Here is a 21,453-nt window from a genome sequence, read left to right as displayed (position 1 = left end):
ATTCATGTTTCCAAAGAACATTTAATGCTGTGGGAAAATGCTCATGATATGTTAAATGAGGAAAAGTTGAGGTGGTCAACAGACATGTAAAAATGTGTGATATACACCTATGTAAACATATTATGTATGTAAACATACACAAAATATATACACACACTCTAAGTTTTTTAAGTGTACAGAAAAAATTCTTCTCCCAATGTTGTCTGCTACCCATATATACTTCAGGATCACATGGGGAGCTTATTAAAAATACAGATTCTTGGGTACCACTCCAGACCTACCAAATTAGTCTCTCTGGAAGCAGAGTCCAAGGGTCTCCATCTACCTACTCACTCTGAGTAATACTGTCTCACACCTCAGTTGAGGACCACTGGACCAGAAGTAGTAGCTCTCTCTGAATGGTGGAATTATGACTAATTCTTTCTCTTTTTTCGAACCTTTTTAAAAAAATTCTTTACCGAGCATATGCTGCTTTTATGATTAAAAAGTCATTAAAAGCTTATGAATATTAGAAAACAGAGCTGACTTAGGGTGTATTCTGAAATCGACTTGACAGCAATGGATGATGATGAAACACCTTTAAAACGTGGACAGTGTTATTTCTCATCTACAACAAACAGGTATCTAACGATTCCTGACATGTGAAAGTCAGTTTAAGACAGAGAAAATACTATGCTAAGTGTACACATGCAATTCTTACCTCAATAAATTGTGCAGGTAAAAGATATAAATATAATAATTTTGAGAAGTATTAAGGACCAGCACTTCTCAGTGTTCCAAGATGTTCCTTGGCAAAAAAGAGGGTTCAGTGATCAAATAAGTTTGGGGCACGATTTACATAGTATAATACCCCCTAAGAGTCACAGAGCCCATGAGCAGATCACAGGCTCTGAGAGGTCCGATCTAAGCTTCATTCTCCGTTCTAGCTCCACAAATTCTTGGAATGATCTTATTATTAAGAACAAATTCTAGGCCAGAAGAGGGTCCTAGAAAGAATTCTCACCATGGACTGATACCCTACGTTCAATTCAACCTATCAATTTGTTCCCACGTTCCCATGGTCTCTAAAGGCTTAACCCACATATTAATGTATGTACGGCTGGATTCTAAGGGCACAGCTCAAATCAGTTACCAAGTAATGCTTAGAGGCAACAAAACTTAGTGCCAGGCTACAAGATTAGGAAAACATTTGAAAGAACGGTATATTTATTTTGTTTACCTATCTGTCCCTAGCATTAGACTGTGTGCTTGGGGCTGCAATTTTGTCTTACATTCATTTATGTATTACCAACACAATAAAGCATGACATTTAGTTGGTACTCAAAGAATGGTGCACTCAAACAAGGTGATTAAAAGTTTTTTGATAAGTACAGTATGAAATGGGGTAGGCGCAGATGTATGTCCTAAAGTTTGCACACTAATTATATCAATACTTCATTTAATTCAATTAACATTTCTGAGTGCTTACTAGGTGGGCATTTCCAAGAATGTACTGGTGGCCAAGACACACTCTCTATGCTCAAGAGCTCCATGCAGTAGAGATATCAGTCATTATAATAGAGATATTCGCCATTCTCTCATGTAAAGTCCTGGGCCACAGCAAATATAAATGCATGCTTGTTTGGACTGAGTTTGGAAAACAAGTTGCACTTTAAGTTTGGTCAAATTTTAGTACTTTGAGAGCTGAGAGCTTAGAGTAGGACAGAATCAGACCATTCTAGAGACTGCTTCAGGATGATTGAGATCTAGGGTAACCAGATCAATCCCGACCATCACTACTTTGGAGACTCTGGAACTAGACAGAATTTTGACCAAAGAAGCTTGAGAACCCAAAGGAATTTGACACTATCAAAATGTTTCTTAATGCGTGTACTGTAAAATTCTCTAGTTCTTGTGATGTTAATAGATATGACATGGTGCAATAGGAATGAGAAAGGGCTTCAACAGAGTTGACATATCTCTGTACTATGCTATGCTCCTTATATGCCTTGTCTTGTTTATCTTCCTAACAGCCCTATGAAGTAGATCTTATTATTTTTCCCATTTTAAAGATAAACAAGCTGCAGCAACATGCTGCAGCCCTCACAGCTCAAAAGGTAAAGAATGGGATCTAGAAATCAAGTCTTTCTGGCCCCTAAGACTGGTTTATGATCACTCAAGCAATACTTTTTCATATGGTGATGGATACTACAACACTCCCAGAGGGACACATAGCATAACAGGTTTCTCCAACTGATTTGATTAGGGAGTCCTTCTGAATCAACCAGCGCTCGAGACTAGCTTTCTGTAGAAAACATTTTGAGAAATATTCTGGGGCAAAGGAGTCAGAGATAACCCATGGTGGACAGACGATGGACAGCTCAGAAGGACAAGTTATTCTAGAAAGGGCGCTTATTAAACTTGTGCACAAAGAAATATTAACAGGGATATATAAATCAAAGCTCAGTTTAACAGACATCATTTCTTTACCTCCTGATTCATAAGCTCCAGCTGATGGCTCATTTCTTTCAAATAATATTTGCTGTTACACTCCAATTCCAACATATTCACTTAGCTAGTTCTTTAGGATTGGTTGTAGGATTTGACTAGTAATTCAACTGGTTATGTTACTCATTTTGATAAGGTATATTCACATTGGAAGTACAAGTTTTAACTTGCTGTGTATCTCAACATGTCTGCAATTTGCATTTTGGGATGAGATAATTCTTCATTGCACAGGACTGACCCAAATTTTGCAGGACATCTAACATCCCTGGCCCCTGCCCACTAAGTACCAGTAGCGCCCCCAAGTCATTGTGACAACAACAAAAACATTCCCACAATTTCAAAGCCCCCCAGGGGTGTGGTATCACTCTACCTGAGACCCTCAGAGTTACAGCAAACCAGGAAGTTCAGTAAAATATACATTGAAAGAGAAACACCTAGCCTGACCCTGCATTCAGTTTCCCAGCAAAGACTTCAAGATTTAACATGCTGTCTCCAATCTTGCATGTTCAATGCCCCATTACATTTCTCTCTATTGTTAATAACAAGAGCAGATTCAACACAAACTGCCAAAATATCCCGAGCCCTTTGCCAATAATAGCAATAAGGCTGGGCAGAAGTTAAACACGGGATTGTATGGGGTATTGGCTTATAGCTGAGGCAGTAGTCACAAAACAAGAAGTGTATCTGAATAGCCTATCATTTTGTCAAATATGAACTTTAAAGAAAAGAAGGATGCCTGTTCTTTTTCTTTTTAAAATTATTTATTATCAAAAAGCTTGCTCCCTCTTACTGCTGAGTCAGTTCAGCAATGCAGCACCATCCTTTTTAGGGTTATTAAAAAAAAAAATTTTTTTTTTGTTATTAGGCCCCAAATAATTTATTAGGCCCCAAGACCAAACAAACAAAAAACCCAGCTGGACTGGAGGTTCAGTAACATACCCACTGACGTGTCAATATGCATTCAGGAACACTGGTTTCATTTTTTGATTGGAATGCCAATCACCATAAAATCTTCTGCTAGAGTCACTTCTTGGAGATCTAACACTGATTCAGCTTGCTTTTTCAGTTCTGCAATACCATCTGTTTCTCCTTCTCTGGCCAAGGCAACTGGTTTGTACCTCTGACTGAAGTGAGTCAGAACCAGCCTCTTTGCTTGGCACAACTTTGCAAATGTTGCGGCCATCTGTGGTGTGCTATGGCCGTGTTCCTTTGCTTTGTCCATCTGGGTATCATCCAGGGTCGCTTCGTGGATCAACAGGTCTGCTTCAGAGCACAGCTTCACTCCTCCATCACCCACGACCCCTGAACAGTCACCTAAGATGCAGATTTTTCTTCCAACAATAGGCGTTTTTAAAACATCTTGGGGAAAAACTGTAACCCCGTTTTCCAGAACAACAGAAATTCCATTTTTCAGCTTCCCATAGGCAGGACCGGGTGGAACACCTAATGATGAAGGCAGATAATATTACATCATGGGAATGGAATTTATGGCTTCCTAAAGGAGTCTCTTTTAATAGTACAGCAAATAGCAAATGGAAAAGGCATCCATTTCTTTTCATAATTATTGTGTTTTTACTACTTGTATAAAACTGGAATATTTAGATATTTTTTTAAATTTATTTTTAACCTATTGATATTAGAATGCCCTAGTACTTAATTTTTTTTTTTTTTTAGTACTTAAAGTACTCCCCACATATATGTGTCAGATGAGTTTTAAGCTCCTAAGTCCCACTAAGACTTCATTACAGTCAAAACAACAGCCTCTGCTTCGCATGGGAATGACAGTTTTGAGAGTGCTTTCTTTAATATGTTTATCTTCAGGTAAAATTAAAGAATACATTTAAATAACAACATAATCAATGCCTAATTAAGACAGGTACCTACAAACTGGCTCACTTAATAAAAACATTATAAAAGGAGATTGTTTGGATCACAGGATTAAGTGAAATTTCAGGGAATCATACATAATCCACTTTCTTGGTAGACAGAGGCAGCTCCACATTTACCAAACTGGGCTTAAGTCTCATAGAAATCTAGAATAACACCTAGTCATCATGCTGGGCAAAACCTGTATCAAATATAATGTGATCACTAATTCCAATACAGATCACGTTTAAAGTTTCCAAATAGAACAGTATCTCTTCATGCTTTTATGTAATAAAACTACCTTTGGCCAAAGTGGAAACCCTGGTGGTACAGTGGTTAAGTGCTACGGCTGCTAACCAAAGGGTCAGCAGTTCGATCCGCCAGGCGCTCCTCGGAAACTCTACAGGGCAGTTCCACTCTGTCCTATAGGGTTGCTATGAGTTGGAATCAACTTGACAGCAACTTTTTTTTTTTTGCCAAAGTTACTTTTCCTTAGTATCTATCTTTATGTTTTAGTTGGGGAGGAAGGAAAAGATTGTGCAAACATAGAAACAAACATACAAAAACACCACCATGCTTTTTAGAGTCCCTGCCGTGACCATGCCAAGAAGGGCAGTGATGCTGGAGGAATAACGGGCTTGGACGCTGTTTCACAAGACGTGCAGGGGACCCATCTCACGCAGGATGGCCTAGCACAGGGGAGTGTGAAGGTTTACAAGGGGCCCAGCCCATCTTTGTGTGCTTTGCTTCCAACTGTGATGATCCTAGGTATGTAAAATTGGTAGAGATGGTGCGTTCTAAACACCAGATTAACTTAATCAAGGTTGAAAGAGCAGACTGTAGTTGCAAGATTATTAAGAACTATGGCAAGAAAGATTTCAGGCCAAAGATGTCAACAAAAAGATCTTTCAAATGCAAGGCATATGCAAATAAATGCCCAGATCTAAAACAACCACCACCAGCAGCACCCAAACCACTCCTGCCAACCAAGAGAGCATAAACTGAAGAGAGGACAAACTAAGAATTTGGTTTTTGGTCTGAATAGCATCCTTCTGGCTCCAAGGCTTTCCCTTAACAAATAAGCAAACTTTGGGCAAGGAAATAGAAAACGTATTAGTTTTAGGCCTGGGAGACAGGAAAGGAAGAATACTATGATACTTGTAATAGCTCCAGTTAACACGAGCGGGATTGATGAGAAGGGGGAAAAAAACAAACTTACCCAGGTCTTTTAGTTTCTGTGCGTTGAGTTTACCTGGGCGTTTCTTCTCCATGACTGAAAATCCAAAGGAGGGAATTCGGTGAAAGAGGCGAAATGCTTTGACAACAAACTGTTCATCATCAACCAAAAGGTATGAGTTTTCTTCTGAGTCTAACAGGATAGTTCTCCCTTGTCCTTCCTTGGGAGGGCTGTCTGCTCTTTTCACATGAGTGAATTCTTTCTGTTCTTCTGTAGGACACTGATCTGCAGTGGGTACCAGCTCATGGACCACATATGGGAAGACCAGTTCTGTCTGAGAGAGTTCCATGGTTTGCCAGATAAAGTCCCGAAGACCTACAGGGCCATAGATTTCGAGAGGCTGTTTGGTGACCATGGAGCCACTCTGCAGACTGATTGTGCAGAGGAGGCCAGGAAGGCCAAAGAAATGGTCTCCATGAAGATGTGTGATGAAGATCTTGGTAATTCTCCCTTTTGATTAAGATAGAGAAACAACATTGGAAATTTTTTAGAAATGAAAACTCATACAAAGCTATTTGAAACAGGTATAACAATTTATATAAGAAGCAGTAAAATGAATTTAGAAATTCTACTTACCACTATGAACTAACATGTCTGCATTTTTTCACATGATTTCAGAAACAACAAAGATAGACTTTATTTCACTGGATGGTTTTAACATTACTTTTTTTTCATAAAACATCTTCAAATTTTACAGTTTTACAGTTTTCAGAGTATTTTCCTACATATCCTCTCATCTAAAAATAAGTGAAATACACAAGTGTACCAAAATAATTTATATACTAGATAGGCCTCAAGTGTCAAAAGCACTGGCAGTCATACTGCCCCCTACTGCTCCCTCTAAGAATGGCAAGCATGTACTTTCAGCAAAACAAATGTTCCACTGGCTCCAAATGACTGGACGAGTGCCCTGAACCCAAAACTGCCTTTTAAGGACTCTCTACGCTGGCCAGAGATTAACCAGCCAAGTCAGACTCTGCTTGTTTGGAAGAGGTTGGAGGGAGAGGACAAGAAAGGAGGGGGGTGAGGGAGGAAAAGGGTAGGGAGGTGAGGGAAACAGGGAGGTGGGAGAGGAATGGGCTGAGGAAGGGAGAGGAGAGGAGGTGGGTAGTAGACACTGGAATGCAGTTCAGAGATCTGATCTGCTCTGGTATTATGCAAGGGTACTTGGGCTCATCTCTTCCTTTCAGTCTGAATTAACACAACAGCTTTTTCAGTTTATATTGGCTCAGGTTGTAACCTGATTTAGGCAGTGGTGAACTGAGTTTACTGCTGGTATGTGCTAGGAGGTCACATCAGCATTTTTCTGAGATGCACCACAAGGCATTTGAAAAGTGACAATCACAATTGAACACATTTTCAGTATAACAGAGGCTTCCACTGCTAGCTCATGGCCCATGTATTTCAAATATGTGATACCAAAGAACGGAACAGTTTATTTGTAACGTGATTTCCAATGACTTCAAGGCAAAAGTGTTCTCCAAGCAAGTCTTCCCAGCTTACCACACCAAGGGCTAGGAACCAGGAGACAGAGAACACTAACTGGAACAGAGGTCAAGTTTGGACCTTGAGAATTCCAGGAGGCACTCTAGAAATTTCTCCATACTCCTCTTTTTCTTTATAGCTCTTGTTTTTGCTGTTATTTGACTTCTAGAACCCTTCCATTTTCTTCTTCACCCATCCAGGCTGCTGAGCACCTCTAATGTGTCCTGAGGCCTCCGGAGACACAAAAGCTAGGGTGGCTGCTAAGTCCCACTGGTCTCAAACCTGCCAACATCAGACTTTTGGGGCCCTCTCCCTATCTCTCCAAAACAAAGCCAGAACTGAACACCAAAACAACCTGAGAACACAAACCAAGTGAGACAAATTAAGCAGGCAAAAAATTGCTTCCCACAGTTATCACAGTTTCACAGAAGACAAACATTCCATTTTTCAAGAAACGATTTCACAAGGAGAAGGAATGGCAACCACAATTATCAAAGATATGAGGAAGTTATAAAATGAAGAGAAAAATGCATGAGGTCTTTTTCATTTGAGAACAAAAAAGTTATGGGGGGAGGAAATATGTCATCCCATAAAGGACTAGAATACCAAACATCCACTAAAAAGGATGATGCAGTTATATTTACTGCCATGGGAAAGTGCCTGCAATATATTGTTCAGTGAAAAAAAATTCAGGTTACACCTAGTATGATCCCATTTATACAAAACTACACATACATACACACACATACAGATACACCCATGTTGTTGTTAGGTGCTGTCGAGTCGGTTCCAACTCATAGTGACCCTATATACAACAGAACAAAACGCTGCGCAGTCCAGCCCACTGCTGCAGCCTTTGTGTCAATTCATCTGTTGAGGGTTTTCCGTTTTTTCGCTGACCCTCTACCTTGCCAAGCATGACGTCCTTCTCCAGGGACTGGTCCCTTCTGATAACATGTCCAAAGTACATGACACTAAGTCTCACCATCCTCGCTTCCAAGGAGTACTCTGTACTTCTTCCAAGACAGATTTATTCGTTCTTCTGGCAGTCCATGGTATATTCAATATTCTTCTCCAATACCATAATTCAAAGGCATCAATTCTTCTTCAGTCTTCCTTATTCACTGTCCAGCTTTCACATATATGATGCGATTGAAAATACCATGGCTTGGGTCTGGCACACCTTAGTCCTCAAAGTGACATCTTTGCTTTTTAACACTTTAAAGAGGTCTTTTGCAGCAGATTTGCCCAATGCAATGCGTTGTTTGGTTTCTTGACTGCTGCTTCCGTGAAACTGATTGTGGATCCAGGTAAAAGGAAATCCTTGACAACTTCAATATTTTCTCCATTTATCATTATGTTGCTTATTGGTCCAGTTGTGAAGATTTTTGCTTTCTTTCTTTCTTAATAGAGTTTATTATGCCAATTGACTTAGACGTCCCCTGAAACCATGGTCCCCAAACCCCCGCCCCTGCTACACTGGCCTTCAAAGCATTCAGTTTATTCCGGAAACTTCTTTGCTTTTGGTTTAGTCCAGTTGTGATCTCGCCTGTATTGTGTTATCTTTCCCATCACCTAAAGTAGTTCTTATCTTCTACCTAATTAGTGAATACCCCTCTCCCACCCTTCCCTCCCTCCCTTCCCCCTCTAGTAACCATCAAAGAATATTTTCTTCTCTATTTAAACTATTTCTCAAGTGGTCTCAATATTTGTCCTTTTGCAACTAATTTCACTCAGCATAATGCCTTCCAGATTCCTCCATGTTATGAAATGTTTCACAGATTCGTCACTGTTCTTTATCGATGTGTAGTATTCAACTGTGTGAATATACCATAATTTATTTATCCATTCATCCGTTGATGGGCACCTTGGTTGCTTCCATCTTTTTGCTATTGTAACCAGTGCCGCAATGAACATGGGTGTGCATATATCTGTTCCTGTAAAGGCTCTTATTTCTCTAGAATATTCCAAGGAGTGGGATCGCTGGATTGTATGGTAGTTCTGTTTCTAACTTTTTAAGGAAACGCCAAAACGATTTCCAAAGTGGTTATACCATTTTACATTCCCACCAGCAGTGTATAAGTGTTCCAGTCTCTCCAGAACCTCTCCAACATTTATTGTTTTGTGTTTTTTGGATTAATGCCAACCTTGTTGGAGTGAGATGAAATCTCATTGTAGTTTTGATTTGCATTTCTCTAATGGCTAATGATCCTGAGCATCTCTTCATGTATCTGTTAGCTACCTGAATGTCTTCTTTAGTGAAGTATCTGTTCATATCTTTTGCCCATTTTTTAACTGGGTTATTTCTCATTCTGCAGTTGAGTTTTTGCAGTATTAGGTAGATTTTAGAGATCAGGCACTGATTGGAAATGTCACAGCTAAAAACCTTTCCCCAGTGTGTAAGTATCTTTTTACTCTTTTGGTGAAGTCTTTGGATGAGCATAGGTGTTTGATTTTTAGGAGCTCCCAGTTATCTAGTTTTTCTTCTGCATTGTTAGTGATGTTTTGTATACTGTTTATGCCATGTATTAGAGGTCCTAATGTTGTCCTTATTTTTTCTTCCATGATCTTTATCGTTTTAGATTTTATATTTAGGTCTTTGATCCATTTTGAGCTCGTTTTTGTGCATGGAGTGAGGTATGGGGTATTTTTGTTTTCTTTATATTGAGGTGTAATCCATAATGAAGGTTGTAATCTTTGATCTTCACCAGTATGTGCTTCAAGTCCTCTTCACTTTCAGGAAGCAAGGTCATGTCATCTGCATATCACAGGTTATTAACGAGTCTTCCTCCAATCCTGACGCCGCATTCCTCATATAGTCCAGTTTCTTGGATTACTTGCTCAGCATACAGACTGAATAAGTACGGTGAAAGGATACAACCCTTACGCATACCTTTCCTGATTTTAAACCATGCAGTATCCCCTTGTTCTGTCTGAACGACTGCCTCTTGGTCTATGCACAGGTTCCTCATTAGTATAATTAAGTGTTCTGGAATTCCCATTCTTCACAATGTTACCCATAGTTTGTTATGATCCACACAGTCAAATGTCTTTGCATAGTCAACAAAACACAGGTAAACATCTTTCTGGTATTCTCTGCTTTCAGCCAAGATCCATGTGACATCAGTAATGACATCCCTCATTCCACGTCCTCTTCTGAATCTGGCTTAAATTTCTGGCAGTTCCCTTTTGATGTATCGTTGCAACTGATTTTGAATTATCTGCCACAAAATTTTACTTGCCTGTGATATTAATGATATTGCTTGGTAATTTTTGCATTTTGATATATCACCTTTCTTTGGAACAGGCACAAATATGGATCTCTTCCAGTCAGTTGGCCAGGTAGCTATGTTCCAAATTTCTTGGCCTAGATGAGTGAGCACTTCCAGTGTTGCATTCATTTGCTAAAATATCTCAGTGGGCATTTTGTCAATTCCTGGAGCCTTGTTTTTCACCAATGCCTTCAGGGCAGCTTGGGCTTCTCCCTTCACTACCATTGGTTCTTGATCAATGCTAACTCCTGAAATGGCTGAACATCGACCAATTCTTTTTGGTAGGATGACTCTGTGTATTCTTTCCATCTTCTTTTGATGTTTCCTGCATCATTCAATATTTTGCCATAGAATCCTTCAATATTACAACTTGAAGCTTGAATTTTTTCTTTAGTTCTTTCAGCTTGAGAAATGCTGAGCATGTTCTTCCCTTTTGATTTCTAACTCCAGGTCTTTGCACATGTCATTATAACATGTTACTTTTGTCTTCTCAAGCCGCCCTTTGAAATCTTCTGTTTAGCTCTTTTACTTCATCATTTTTTTCCATTTGCTTTAGCTACTCTATGTTCAAGAGCAAGTTTCAGAGCGTCTCCTGACATCCATTTTGGTCTTTTCAAATACACCCATACCATTATTATATCTACCTGCACAGAAAATTTATCTGTGAGCAATGGACTTGGGCTTTTTCTTATTTAGACTTTTCTGCTTTGTTTGAACTTTTAAAATAAGCACATATACCTTTTGTGATTATACTTTTGTATTTTTTTATCATTTTATAACCCTTTTTGAAGAGAAAAAAGGATTATGCTCATTCTTTAAAATTATGAAAGATACAGACACGTGAACTTGTTAATCAATGCTTACATATTAGAACCATGGAAGCTTAAAAGATGTATGTTTAGATAAATAGAAGGTATTTCCTTATTAAACTCAGAAAACATACTATTCCCAGAGGTAGTAGCAGCTGTAAAGAGTTTCAATAAATCAAATAATGAATGTTCCATTATGGGTTATTGAGAAAAACCAGTGTGTACTGAGGGTGCTTCTTTCCAGTTTGAGACTGGCAGCATTTGAGATGCTAGAGACATAGGTAATGCTCTGGGATTACCATCCTGCCTTCCTCTCTAAGGACAAGAATTTTTTTTCAAGATAATAAAAATTTAGTAAACTAAAGGTTCCCTTTGGCCTTTTTGTTCTTGTTTCTGCCAGGTTGGTTTAGCTTTGTATGTTTATTTAAATATACACATATATATAATAATTGTAAAATATAAAATATTACAGAAGAGTATTACTGCAAGAAGATCTATGGTAGCCTCCATGATCTCTGCCTCCTGGTGTTCACATCCTTCTGTAATCCCCTTTGTTTGAGTGTGGATGGAACTTGTGACTTGTTTCTAAATAGCAGAAAAGGGCACAGGGATGTGACATGATTCTGTTATGTAAGACTCTGTCTTGCAAGATGACTCACTCTAGAGTCTCTCTTTCCTTTGCTGGCTATGAAGAAGCTACCATAGAGCAGATGCCCCACATGGCAAGGAACTTTGGGCCACCTCTAGGAGCTGAGGGCAGGCTTGGTTCTACAACTGCAAGGATACTGACAATAGCCTGAGTGAGGTTGGAAGCAGATTCTTCCCCAGTTTAGCCTCTGATGAGACCAGAGCCCTAGCCAACCCCTGACTGCAGCCTACTGAGACCCTGAAACAGAGGACCCAGCTAAGCAGGGTCTAGACTCCCTGACTCACAGAAACTATGAGATAATAAATGTGTGTTGTTTTAAGGCTGTAGGTTTGTGGTAATTTGTTATGTAGCATTAAATAACTTATAAAGGTATTAAATAAAAAGTAAAGATTCACCCCTACTCCCAAAACTCTGAAAGCCACACTAAACAGTTCCTTGTTTCTATTTTAATCCACTGCCTACCCCATCTCAACTCCTATTCTCTAAGATGTTAAATATCACAGCTTCCACTCTGGCCCGTGCCTACCCTGAGAGTGCTCATGAAAAGAACACCGGTGTAATCCAAGGAACGTGAAGCATACAGTATCTACCCTCACCTCAAGGTTTCAACACAAGACAGTATATAACTAGGGTTGAACCGCATGCACCTCAAGGCCTTGTGTCCCAAACTCTATGCATTAGTTCCTTCCTCCAACAGCTCTTTTCCTAGCTCCCTATTTTGGTCCAGGGCATCATCACTGGTGACCTGTTACACTTTCAGTTCTTCACTTCCTCACACCCTAGACATCTAATCAGTCACCACTTCCCGTTGACTCCACAAGTATCTGTAAGTTGAGTTCTTTGTCTCCGTCCCTACCCCTACTTCCTGCTTCAATGTCCTCATCCACTCTTTCAGATGAATGCAACTGCCTTGGAACTGGTCTCCCTAATGGTAGTCTCTCTCTCAATCTATTTGTTATCAGAAAACTCTCTCCTAAAACACAAGACAAATCATGTTAGCCCTCTGACTAAAAACTTTTAATGGTTTCTTAGTCCAATAGAATAATAAAGTCCAGATACCTTAACATGCATAGAAGACTTCTGCCCTCACTTTTTTTTTCAGCATTCTCATTTCCCATTTCTCCTAGCCAAGTACTCAATGCTGGATGGCTTAATGTTCCCCAAACATGCCATTTCTTTCCTGGAAACTCCCTGACTTTCTGTTCACTTTGTTATCTCTTCCTGGAACATCCACCCCTATTCCTCTCCCTGGAGATACGTCTATTCATCTTTTAAATCTTAATCCAACTGTCACCATCTCTGGGATGCTTTCTTTGAACATGCAGGCATTTAGTGTCGCCCTCCCTCATGCTCAAAAAGTTCTCAGAAACACCCCTATTATTCTGCTTATCATCTTACACTGCACCTGTCTGTTTGCACATCAGTTTCCATCAGTAGGCCAAGGATCCTCAGACTCTGGAAGTATCTTTCCTAAATTACAAAATGCCATGCACTGTGATGGAATAATGACTTTCGTAACTACCATTTACCAAGACCTGAAGAGTGAGAGGCATTAAACTAAGTGCTTAGCATCTTATCACTCATTAGCTAAACAGTATCTATTAGGCACCTACTGATACATAATTGGAACCTTGGTGGCACAGTGGTTAAGAGCTTGGCTGCTAACCAAATGTTCAGCAGTTCGAATCCACCAGCTACTCCTTGGAAACTCTATGAGGCAGTTCTACCTTGTCCTATAGTGCCGCTACGAGTTGGAATCGACTCAACAACAACGAGTTTGGGTTTTTTTTTTTTTTTTTAATACATAATTGACCACTGAGCTTACTTTGTAGTGCAAGGACACGGACAGTGAATACAGAAACTATTTAGATAACATTATTTCAGATATTGATGATGCTAAGAAGTCAGTAAAATAGGACAAAGCAGTAGAATGACTGGGGTGAAAGAGGAAATACTTAATCCAAGAGGCTCAGAAATCCTCTGAGAAATGGCATTTGAGCTAAGATTTAATTGATGATAAGGAGGCAACCACACAGAGATGGGCCCATTACATATAATTCTCATAACACCTCTTCTAAATAGAGTTTTCCCCTCATTTTCAACACAAAGACATTAAAGCTTAAGAATGACTGGCTGATCTGCTAAGGTCACAAGCTCAAGACAGAGCTTCGACTGGAACCCAGATTTGCCTGATTGGGCAATCAGTCTCCCCGGTGCTGGGCTTTTGTTCATTCCACTCCCTCTGACTAGAATGCCCTTCCTCTCCTCATCCTTCAACAACTCAGAGGCCACCTTCTCTGGGATGTCCCCCTCCTCTGAACATTTAGTGCCCTTTGCATCCCTCTCCTGATACTTCTATCTCCTGTTGGAAATAAGTATGTGCACCACTCCTCTTTACTGAGCTGCTGGGGCAGTATCCATTTACTGTGCCTGATGTAGCCCATGCCACGCTCCCTCAAGCCTACATAAATCCTTGCTCTCAACATTTAGAGGATAAATGAAAAGCAAATAAATAAACAAATGAGCCTCAGTGGCCATAGCCAGATGACTGGGGGCCTTCCAAATTTTGTCAGGGCTCCAGCGCTGAAGTGGACACAGGACTGTTTCTGAACAAAAGAGCCAATGAAAGCCAAGAAAATGAAGCACAGCCAGAAATCATCATAATGAGGTAGCTGAATGCACACTAACCTGCTTTAAGCTGGCTTTTCATAAGCTGTGTCTGAGTTCCCTCTCCACAGTCAAAGAGCCAGCATTCGCCCTCACACCGAAGGACCACAGCAGAAGCACCTCGGGTTGGGGATGGGTATGCTGCACCTGTTCCCAGGAACGTCACATCCATCGACATCTTCCACCCTGCAATGGAAAGATCACCTGGGGAGTATTTCACAGAACGACTCACAATCACCAAAAACAGGTTCCTGTGAGATCACTGCTAGTTATTTTTTGGTTATTCAGAACAGTTTGAATCCCTGTCCTCTAACAGTTTTCCACACAAATCCAAAGTAAGATTTCTGTGGAAAAAATCCAAACTCCTAACTGGCTAAAACCACAAGTTATCAAATGTTGTGTGACTGCTAATAACAAAACAAAACAAAGCAGCCGAGCTCAGTCAATTAAAAGTTGTAGCTGAGGTTCTGGGCAAGAGATGGACTTTAATTATGTTCACCAAGTGGTGACTCTGGGGCACACTGAGCAACCATAAATAACAGTAATGCTCTACGGTACTCTACAGTAACGCTGGTACTTCACAGTAATGCTGAGTGAATGTCTCACCAGCTCAAATGACAGGGTCCATGACTGGTTGGGACTTCAAACACAAAAACCCCATTGCCACTGAGTCAATTCCAACTCACAGCAACCTCACTGGACAGAGCAGAACTGCACCAAAGGATTTCCAAGGCTGTAATCTTTACAGAAGCAGAGTGCCACATCTCTCACAGAGCTGTTGGTGGGTTTGAACTGCCGATCTTTTGGTTAACGGCTGAGCACTTAACCACCGCACCACCAGGGCTCCTGGGTTAGTACTTAGGACTCTGCTATTGTAAGTGATCAGCAGTCACCTGTTGAATGTGTAGATTCCTGCCAACTGGTAGCACTGCTCTTTTTTCTTTCACTATTTCTGGGAACATCTCCTGTCTCTGGTATACTCCTGGGATGGAAGATGTGCATCAAACAGAATAAATGTGAATAAACTGAAACTTACAGATGGCCAATGATAGATTATTCACATTGATGGCAAGAAGGAAAACAGACATATAAATAATTCTAAGAATTACTTATATAATTATTATATAACTCTTATACATTACCGGTGGTGGAGAGATGAATTGCTACTATGTTTTGGGGGGTAATCTGGTAATACATATTACCAATAATAATGATGATGTTGATAATACCCTTTAGATCAGCAATTCCATTTTTGGTGATTTACCCTACAGAAATAAAGGATCTATGTAGGATGTTCATCGTGGTAGGATTTAAGATGGCTAAAAATTGGAAGCAACCTGAATATATGTCAACAGGGAAATGGTTGAATATTTTATTGTACATCCACACCATGAACCATTTATTCTTCAGCTAATAGTTAGGTTCGCAACTATTGTCCTGGAGGGATGACAATGAAAACGTTACAGATGGCTATGGCACGATCTCATTTTTATGACAACAATCTCCCAAGTCCCTACATTTATATAAATGGAGAAAGTCTGGAGTGGAAGGATATATATGCTACACTGTTAATATTGGTTATCTCAGGGATGATTACAATGAGAGGTGATTATTAACTTCTAAACTTTTGGATTGTTTCTGCTTGCCATGAGCAGCATTAACTTTTATCAAATAAAATATTTGATAAATTTTTTTAAATGTGTCATAAGGATGAATGTGCTTTTCTAACCACACATCATCTAGTCTTCCTTTCCATTCTGGGATCCAGTACGCTCCACATCCCACCCCACAAAAAAAGGTAATGCATCTCTCTACCCCACACACAGACCCTGAGGTTCTCTCTAGTGTCCCTTCCAGGTGTTACTCCACATTTTCACCTCCAAGATCAAGCCTCCCTCCCGGAGCCTTCCCTATTGGATTGCAGTTTGCAAGAGAGGCGAGAATAAACAGTGTACAAAGCTTTAAAAAAAAAAAAAAAAAAAGCAGGCGCTAATAATGCAGGAGGAATGATACAGTATCATTTTTTTTTTTTTTTTTAACAAATAATAGATCTAGGCCAGTGAAACACACCCTGGAAGTATATTAGAATCACCTGGAGTGCTCTGGAAACCTATCAATTATTGGGCTCCATCCCAGAACAATGCAGTAAATTCCTTCAGTGAGATGTGAGTTTCACTATTAAAAAAAAAAAAAAAACTTCCCGTGATTCTAATGTGCAGTCAAATTTGAGAATCACTTAGTAAAAAGCTAATGAAATCTATAATGGATGGATCAGGCTGGCCTGAAATTACTAGTCAAGTAATCAATCCATTTTTTAAAAACTTTCTATTATGAAAAATTTCAAACACATACAAAAGTAGAGAGATTAATATCATGCGTTGCCATGTATCCATCATCGAGTTTCAACAATTATCAACTCATGGCCAATCTTGTTTTGTCTATATCCCCACCCCACCCCCATTCCTCCAAGTGTACTTGATAGGTGCTATTAGGCATTTCCATCAGGTGGCACTTCCATCAGGAGGCTGTATCTCTTGATGTTAGTAACTACTACTGATTGCTGCCAGGAGCCATTATTTCAGTAGGGGTTGCTAAAAGATGGTATTGGAATTCTCTTATTCCTTTTGCAGTTATTAGCTGTCATCTTTGTATAATTGCCTGGACAATTATTTAGTTACTCAGTGGTACAGCTGGAAACCCTGGTGGTGTAGTGGGTAAGTGCTACAGCTGCTAACCAAGAGGTCGGCAGTTCGAATTTACCAGCTGCTCCTTGGAAACTCTATGGGGTAGTTCTACCCTGTCCTACAGGGTCACTATGAGTCAGAATCACCTCGGCAGCAGTGGGTTTAGTTTTTTTTTTTGTGGTACAATTTGTACAGAAAAGCTCCACTGACTAATCTTAATCACGAAGAGAAACAAGACCTTATCTAACTCCTGATGGATGCAATTTGAAGTTCCAATAACCTCTATGAGGTTTTCTTGCCAAAAAGTAGAACCTGAATCTGAAAAAACCTGTGGATCTAAGTACCAGTTTGTTAAAGGACATCTCCGGGATAGAAAAAGCAAAATCTAGTATGTGGGAAACTTTACAGGACAAATGACCTGTATGTTGCAAGAAAAAATAATAATAAAGAGGGAAAGGAAACATAAATTAAATGTTGAGATGTTAACCAATGGCAACATGTGTAGCTTGTTTGGGTCCTGATTTGGACAAACTGATGCTGGGAAAGAGACAACTGGGGAAGTTTAAACACCTGATAGCAGATGATAATGTGAAATTCCTATTAGATTGGCAATGGCATTACGTTTATAAACGTAAGTTAATTAATGAATGAAATGTCATATTTTAGATCTGCTTTCAAAACAATTCAGTGGAGGCAGGGTCACAGATGAAACAAGCTTGATCATGAGTTGAGCCAAAAACAAACCCCAGTGCCGTCCAGTCGATTCGGACTCATAGCGACCCTATAAGGGTTCATTGTATTATTGTACTTTCATATATGTTTGAAAGTTTCCACAACAAAAAGATTAAAAACAAACTAGTCAAGCCCTTCCAGTACAGCAGGAAGTAATCAGAAATTTATCTAATCATCAAAATTTAGGGAGCTCCATTATTTGGCATGCACCATTCTTGGCACTAGGAATTAAGAGTTAGCAAACCCTGTCTTGACGAAAAATGGCTGGCTGCGTGCTTTCTCATGACTATGATCTACCTTCGACAAAATGCACATTTCTGGTCGAGGTACTGTGGGACGCAAAATACGTTCGCAGGCCTGGCTACATATCACAATCACCTGGTGATTCCGGAGCTACAGTAGTTGGAAGACTTTCCAAGCGATTCTAATGGATGCCGGGGTTGAGAACCAGCGCTCAGAGACTGCTGCCCTCCATTTCAGAGCTGAAAGAACGGTAGCCCGGAGCGACTGAAGCAGGACAGAGCCAGGCCAGGTCTTCGGCCACTCGAGGGAGCACAGGCTCTCTCTCCTGTAAGACAGGGTTAGCCTCGCTAAAGAGCGAGAGCGCTGGGAGGCAGAGTCTCGGGCTCCTCCGGGCGGCCACAGCGCGCCTTCCCTCTCGGGCCTGGGTCCTCCGCGCAGGGCCAGACCCTGCCCTGCCCGTGCGGCGCGCCCGGCCCCACTCACCCACTCCCCAGGCCCGCGGAAGGAGCGAGCAAGGGCAGGCCGCAACGACACCCAGACGTCCGCAAGGCGGCAACTGGTGCGGGCGGAAGTGCGCCGCCGCCTGCGAGGCCGCGCGGCCGCTCTAGGACTCTCGGAGGTCCGCGCTCCGTGGCACCCGCCCCGGGACAGGCCGCCGGGGGAGGGTCCACACTCTTTCTCGCGCCTAGTAAGCCCCGAGGAAAACGCTTGTAGATCCTTCACCTTCTTCGTCGCTTGCCGCAGTTTGCTGTCCGTAAGATGGTGGCGGTGACCCGTCAGGGCCGGAGCCTGGTTGTTAAATTTCGACTGCTGGAACGTTAAGCACCAAAATTGAAAACGTTTACTGCTCTTACCCCCGCCCCTTAATTTTTTTTTTGCGTGCAGTGTTTTCAAACAACAGTATTCTTCGTGATGTTTTGCTCATACGTGTTTGCCTAATTTTTATTCATGCGTTGGGATGAACCCTACTGTTTTTCAACTGCTAAACCTGAAAGTTTAACCGTGAGGGGCCTTGAGAGGAAAAAACATGGCTTTGAATCACAGTTCATATCAGCATTACCGTATGTCATGAGCCTGCGCTAGCACTCCATTTTCTCGGTGTCACCCTGGTCGGCAGAATAACCAGCTACTCCTTGGAAACCCTAGGGAGCCCTTCTCCTCCGCCCTGTAGGGCCGCTAAGACTTGGATTTGACGAGCGACAACGGGTTTTTTTTTTTTTTTTTTTTTTAATTCTAAGGCTAGGGCCCTGGAAGAGGCAAACGGCTTGCTTTCATCTATTAACCTAAACGGTTGGTAGTTCAAACTCGCCTAGTGGCACCATAGAAGGCCTGGCAATCTGCTCCCGTTAAGATTGTTGTCCATTAAGATTGTCGTTGTGTGCCATTGAGTCAGTTCTGACTCATAGTGACACTATATGACAGGAGTAGAATTGTCCCACAGGGTTTCCCAGGCTGTCAACTTTTTTTTTTTTTTTTTAGCATTTTATTGTGCTTTAGGTGAAAGTTTACATAGTGAATGGTATCCGGCAGCTTCGTAACAGGAATCTGAGTGCCTTTTCTGGGGTGTTTTGAAACTACTAAGAGAGAGGTGTCAAGAACTTCCCCACCACACACACTGCTTTTCTCAACCAAACATTAATTGATCTACTTCTTGGCCTCTTACAGAGCCTTTATTTATTCAAGTATTAAGCCCCAACTTTGTGGATAGTATTATTTTAGGCACTGAGAGAATTTTAAAAAATATGTCATGGTTCCTGGTTTTAAGAAGTCTACACTCACTCTGGTTGGGAAAGGATGTATACTGAGGAAACAGCCAACTTAAAGGAACAAATGAGAAAGCACAACAAGTTGTAGGACTATAGAAAGATGGAGAGAGGTCAGAGAAGACATAGTACTTGAGCTGGATCTTGTAGGATGGGTAAGACTTAGACTAATGTTGTGGAAATAGAAAAAATAAGGTTGACTTGATCAAGTGAGGCCAGATTTAGTAAACTTGAAAGTCATTTATCCTGGCACTTGCCTTCCTAAGAATTTTTCAAGAAGATGTGTATCATTGGTCTTTTTACAATGCTTAACAACACGAACTTTTGAGTCAGATACTTGAGTTTGAGTCTGAATTTTGCCTGTTTGTATTTGAGTGACCTTGGTTGGGTCATTTAACCTTTCTGAGCCTCTGTTTTTCCATGGGTAAAATGAGGATAATAATTGCCCTTCTTACCTCAAACTTGTGTTACAAGGACTAAATGGCATTTGTTGAAAATGCTTTGTAAACTGTTATTCAAATGTGAGTCATTCCAAAGTGATACCTGGCACATCTAATAATATAATTCATACAGATAGGAGACAGTTGCATTTTCTTTTCTCTCTCTCTCTACTGAGAAGTAACCTACATATAATATAATAGTGGTCTTCTAGAATCAGAAAATATTCCTGCCTATTGCTTCCTCTCTAAGTGTATGGACCTAGAATTAAGGTGGCAGGATAATACCTATGCTTACAAATTAGTAAAAAGTAGAGACGAGTTTCAGAGCCAGCAAAGTGTTAACACTGTAGACTCTGTGACTTTATTTTCTTCATTCAAATTATGTTCAGAAATTATTTATCACTTGATTACATGAAATCAATCACCACCTAAACCTATGTTCGAGAGAAAGTGAACTGCACTGGGTGAGAAAGAGATTGTGAGACTATACAAAAATAAACAAAAGACATCATCCTAACCCTCAAATTGCTTTAAATCTAATGGTATGGGCTGATACATACATACTTATCAATGTTGTTGTCGTTAGGTACCATGGAGTCAGTTCTTAGAAATCCTATGGGACAGTTCTACTCTGTTCTACAGGGTCACTATGAGTTGGAATCGACCCAATGGCAATGTGTTTGTTTTGTTTTGTTTTTTTCAATGGCTAATATAAGCAAACATTTGTTCATATGTCTATTAGCCACCTGAATGTCTTCTTTGGTGAAGTGTCTGTTCATATCCTTTGTCCATTCTTTAACTGGATTGTCTTTTTATTGTTGAGGTGTTAAAGTATTTTGTAGATTTTAGGGATTAAACCCTTTTCTGATGTTGAAGCCAAATTTTTCCCCGGTCTGTAGTTTTGATGGTATTTTTAAACACCATCCATCTCTTCCAAATCTGTGGTAACTATTTTCTAAATCAGCTTCGGATATATGATCTGTTACAATGGCTATAGCTTGCTTAGAAATATTTCAGTGTATTCATGTGATATGATGTATACATCAATTGATTTAAGCTTTAATTTTAAGGGTGGTAAGCTAATATAGAAAGAAGCCCTGGTGGTGTGGTGGTTAAGCG

General features: G+C 40.4%; 1 protein-coding gene across 7 annotated transcripts; it reads right to left on the bottom strand.

The window, feature by feature from the left end:
- Positions 1-16: 16 nt before the first annotated feature.
- Positions 17-18,942, bottom strand: ELAC1 (elaC ribonuclease Z 1). 7 transcript variants are annotated; one of them, XM_049901026.1, is made up of 5 exons: positions 18,855-18,942; positions 15,366-18,456; positions 14,494-14,658; positions 5,573-6,040; positions 17-3,930 (listed from the first exon to the last, which is right to left on the bottom strand). In XM_049901026.1, exons 2-5 carry the CDS (start codon positions 15,472-15,474, stop codon positions 3,464-3,466), a joined length of 1,209 nt encoding a protein of 402 aa, XP_049756983.1. In that variant the 5' UTR covers positions 15,475-18,456; positions 18,855-18,942; the 3' UTR covers positions 17-3,463. The 7 variants fall into 7 exon arrangements, with proteins under 7 accessions (XP_049756983.1, XP_049756982.1, XP_049756988.1 ...); XM_049901025.1 differs by lacking the exon at positions 18,855-18,942 and adding an exon at positions 18,615-18,773; XM_049901031.1 differs by lacking the exon at positions 18,855-18,942 and having other exon boundaries at positions 15,366-15,454; positions 18,267-18,362.
- Between the last annotated feature and the right edge of the window lie 2,511 nt (positions 18,943-21,453).

This window comes from Elephas maximus, chromosome 11, assembly GCF_024166365.1.
Source record: "Elephas maximus indicus isolate mEleMax1 chromosome 11, mEleMax1 primary haplotype, whole genome shotgun sequence".
In the NCBI taxonomy this organism is placed as follows: domain Eukaryota; kingdom Metazoa; phylum Chordata; class Mammalia; order Proboscidea; family Elephantidae; genus Elephas; species Elephas maximus.
Note: the sequence above shows the minus strand (reverse complement) of the source record. Positions and strands in the feature narration are given on the sequence as shown.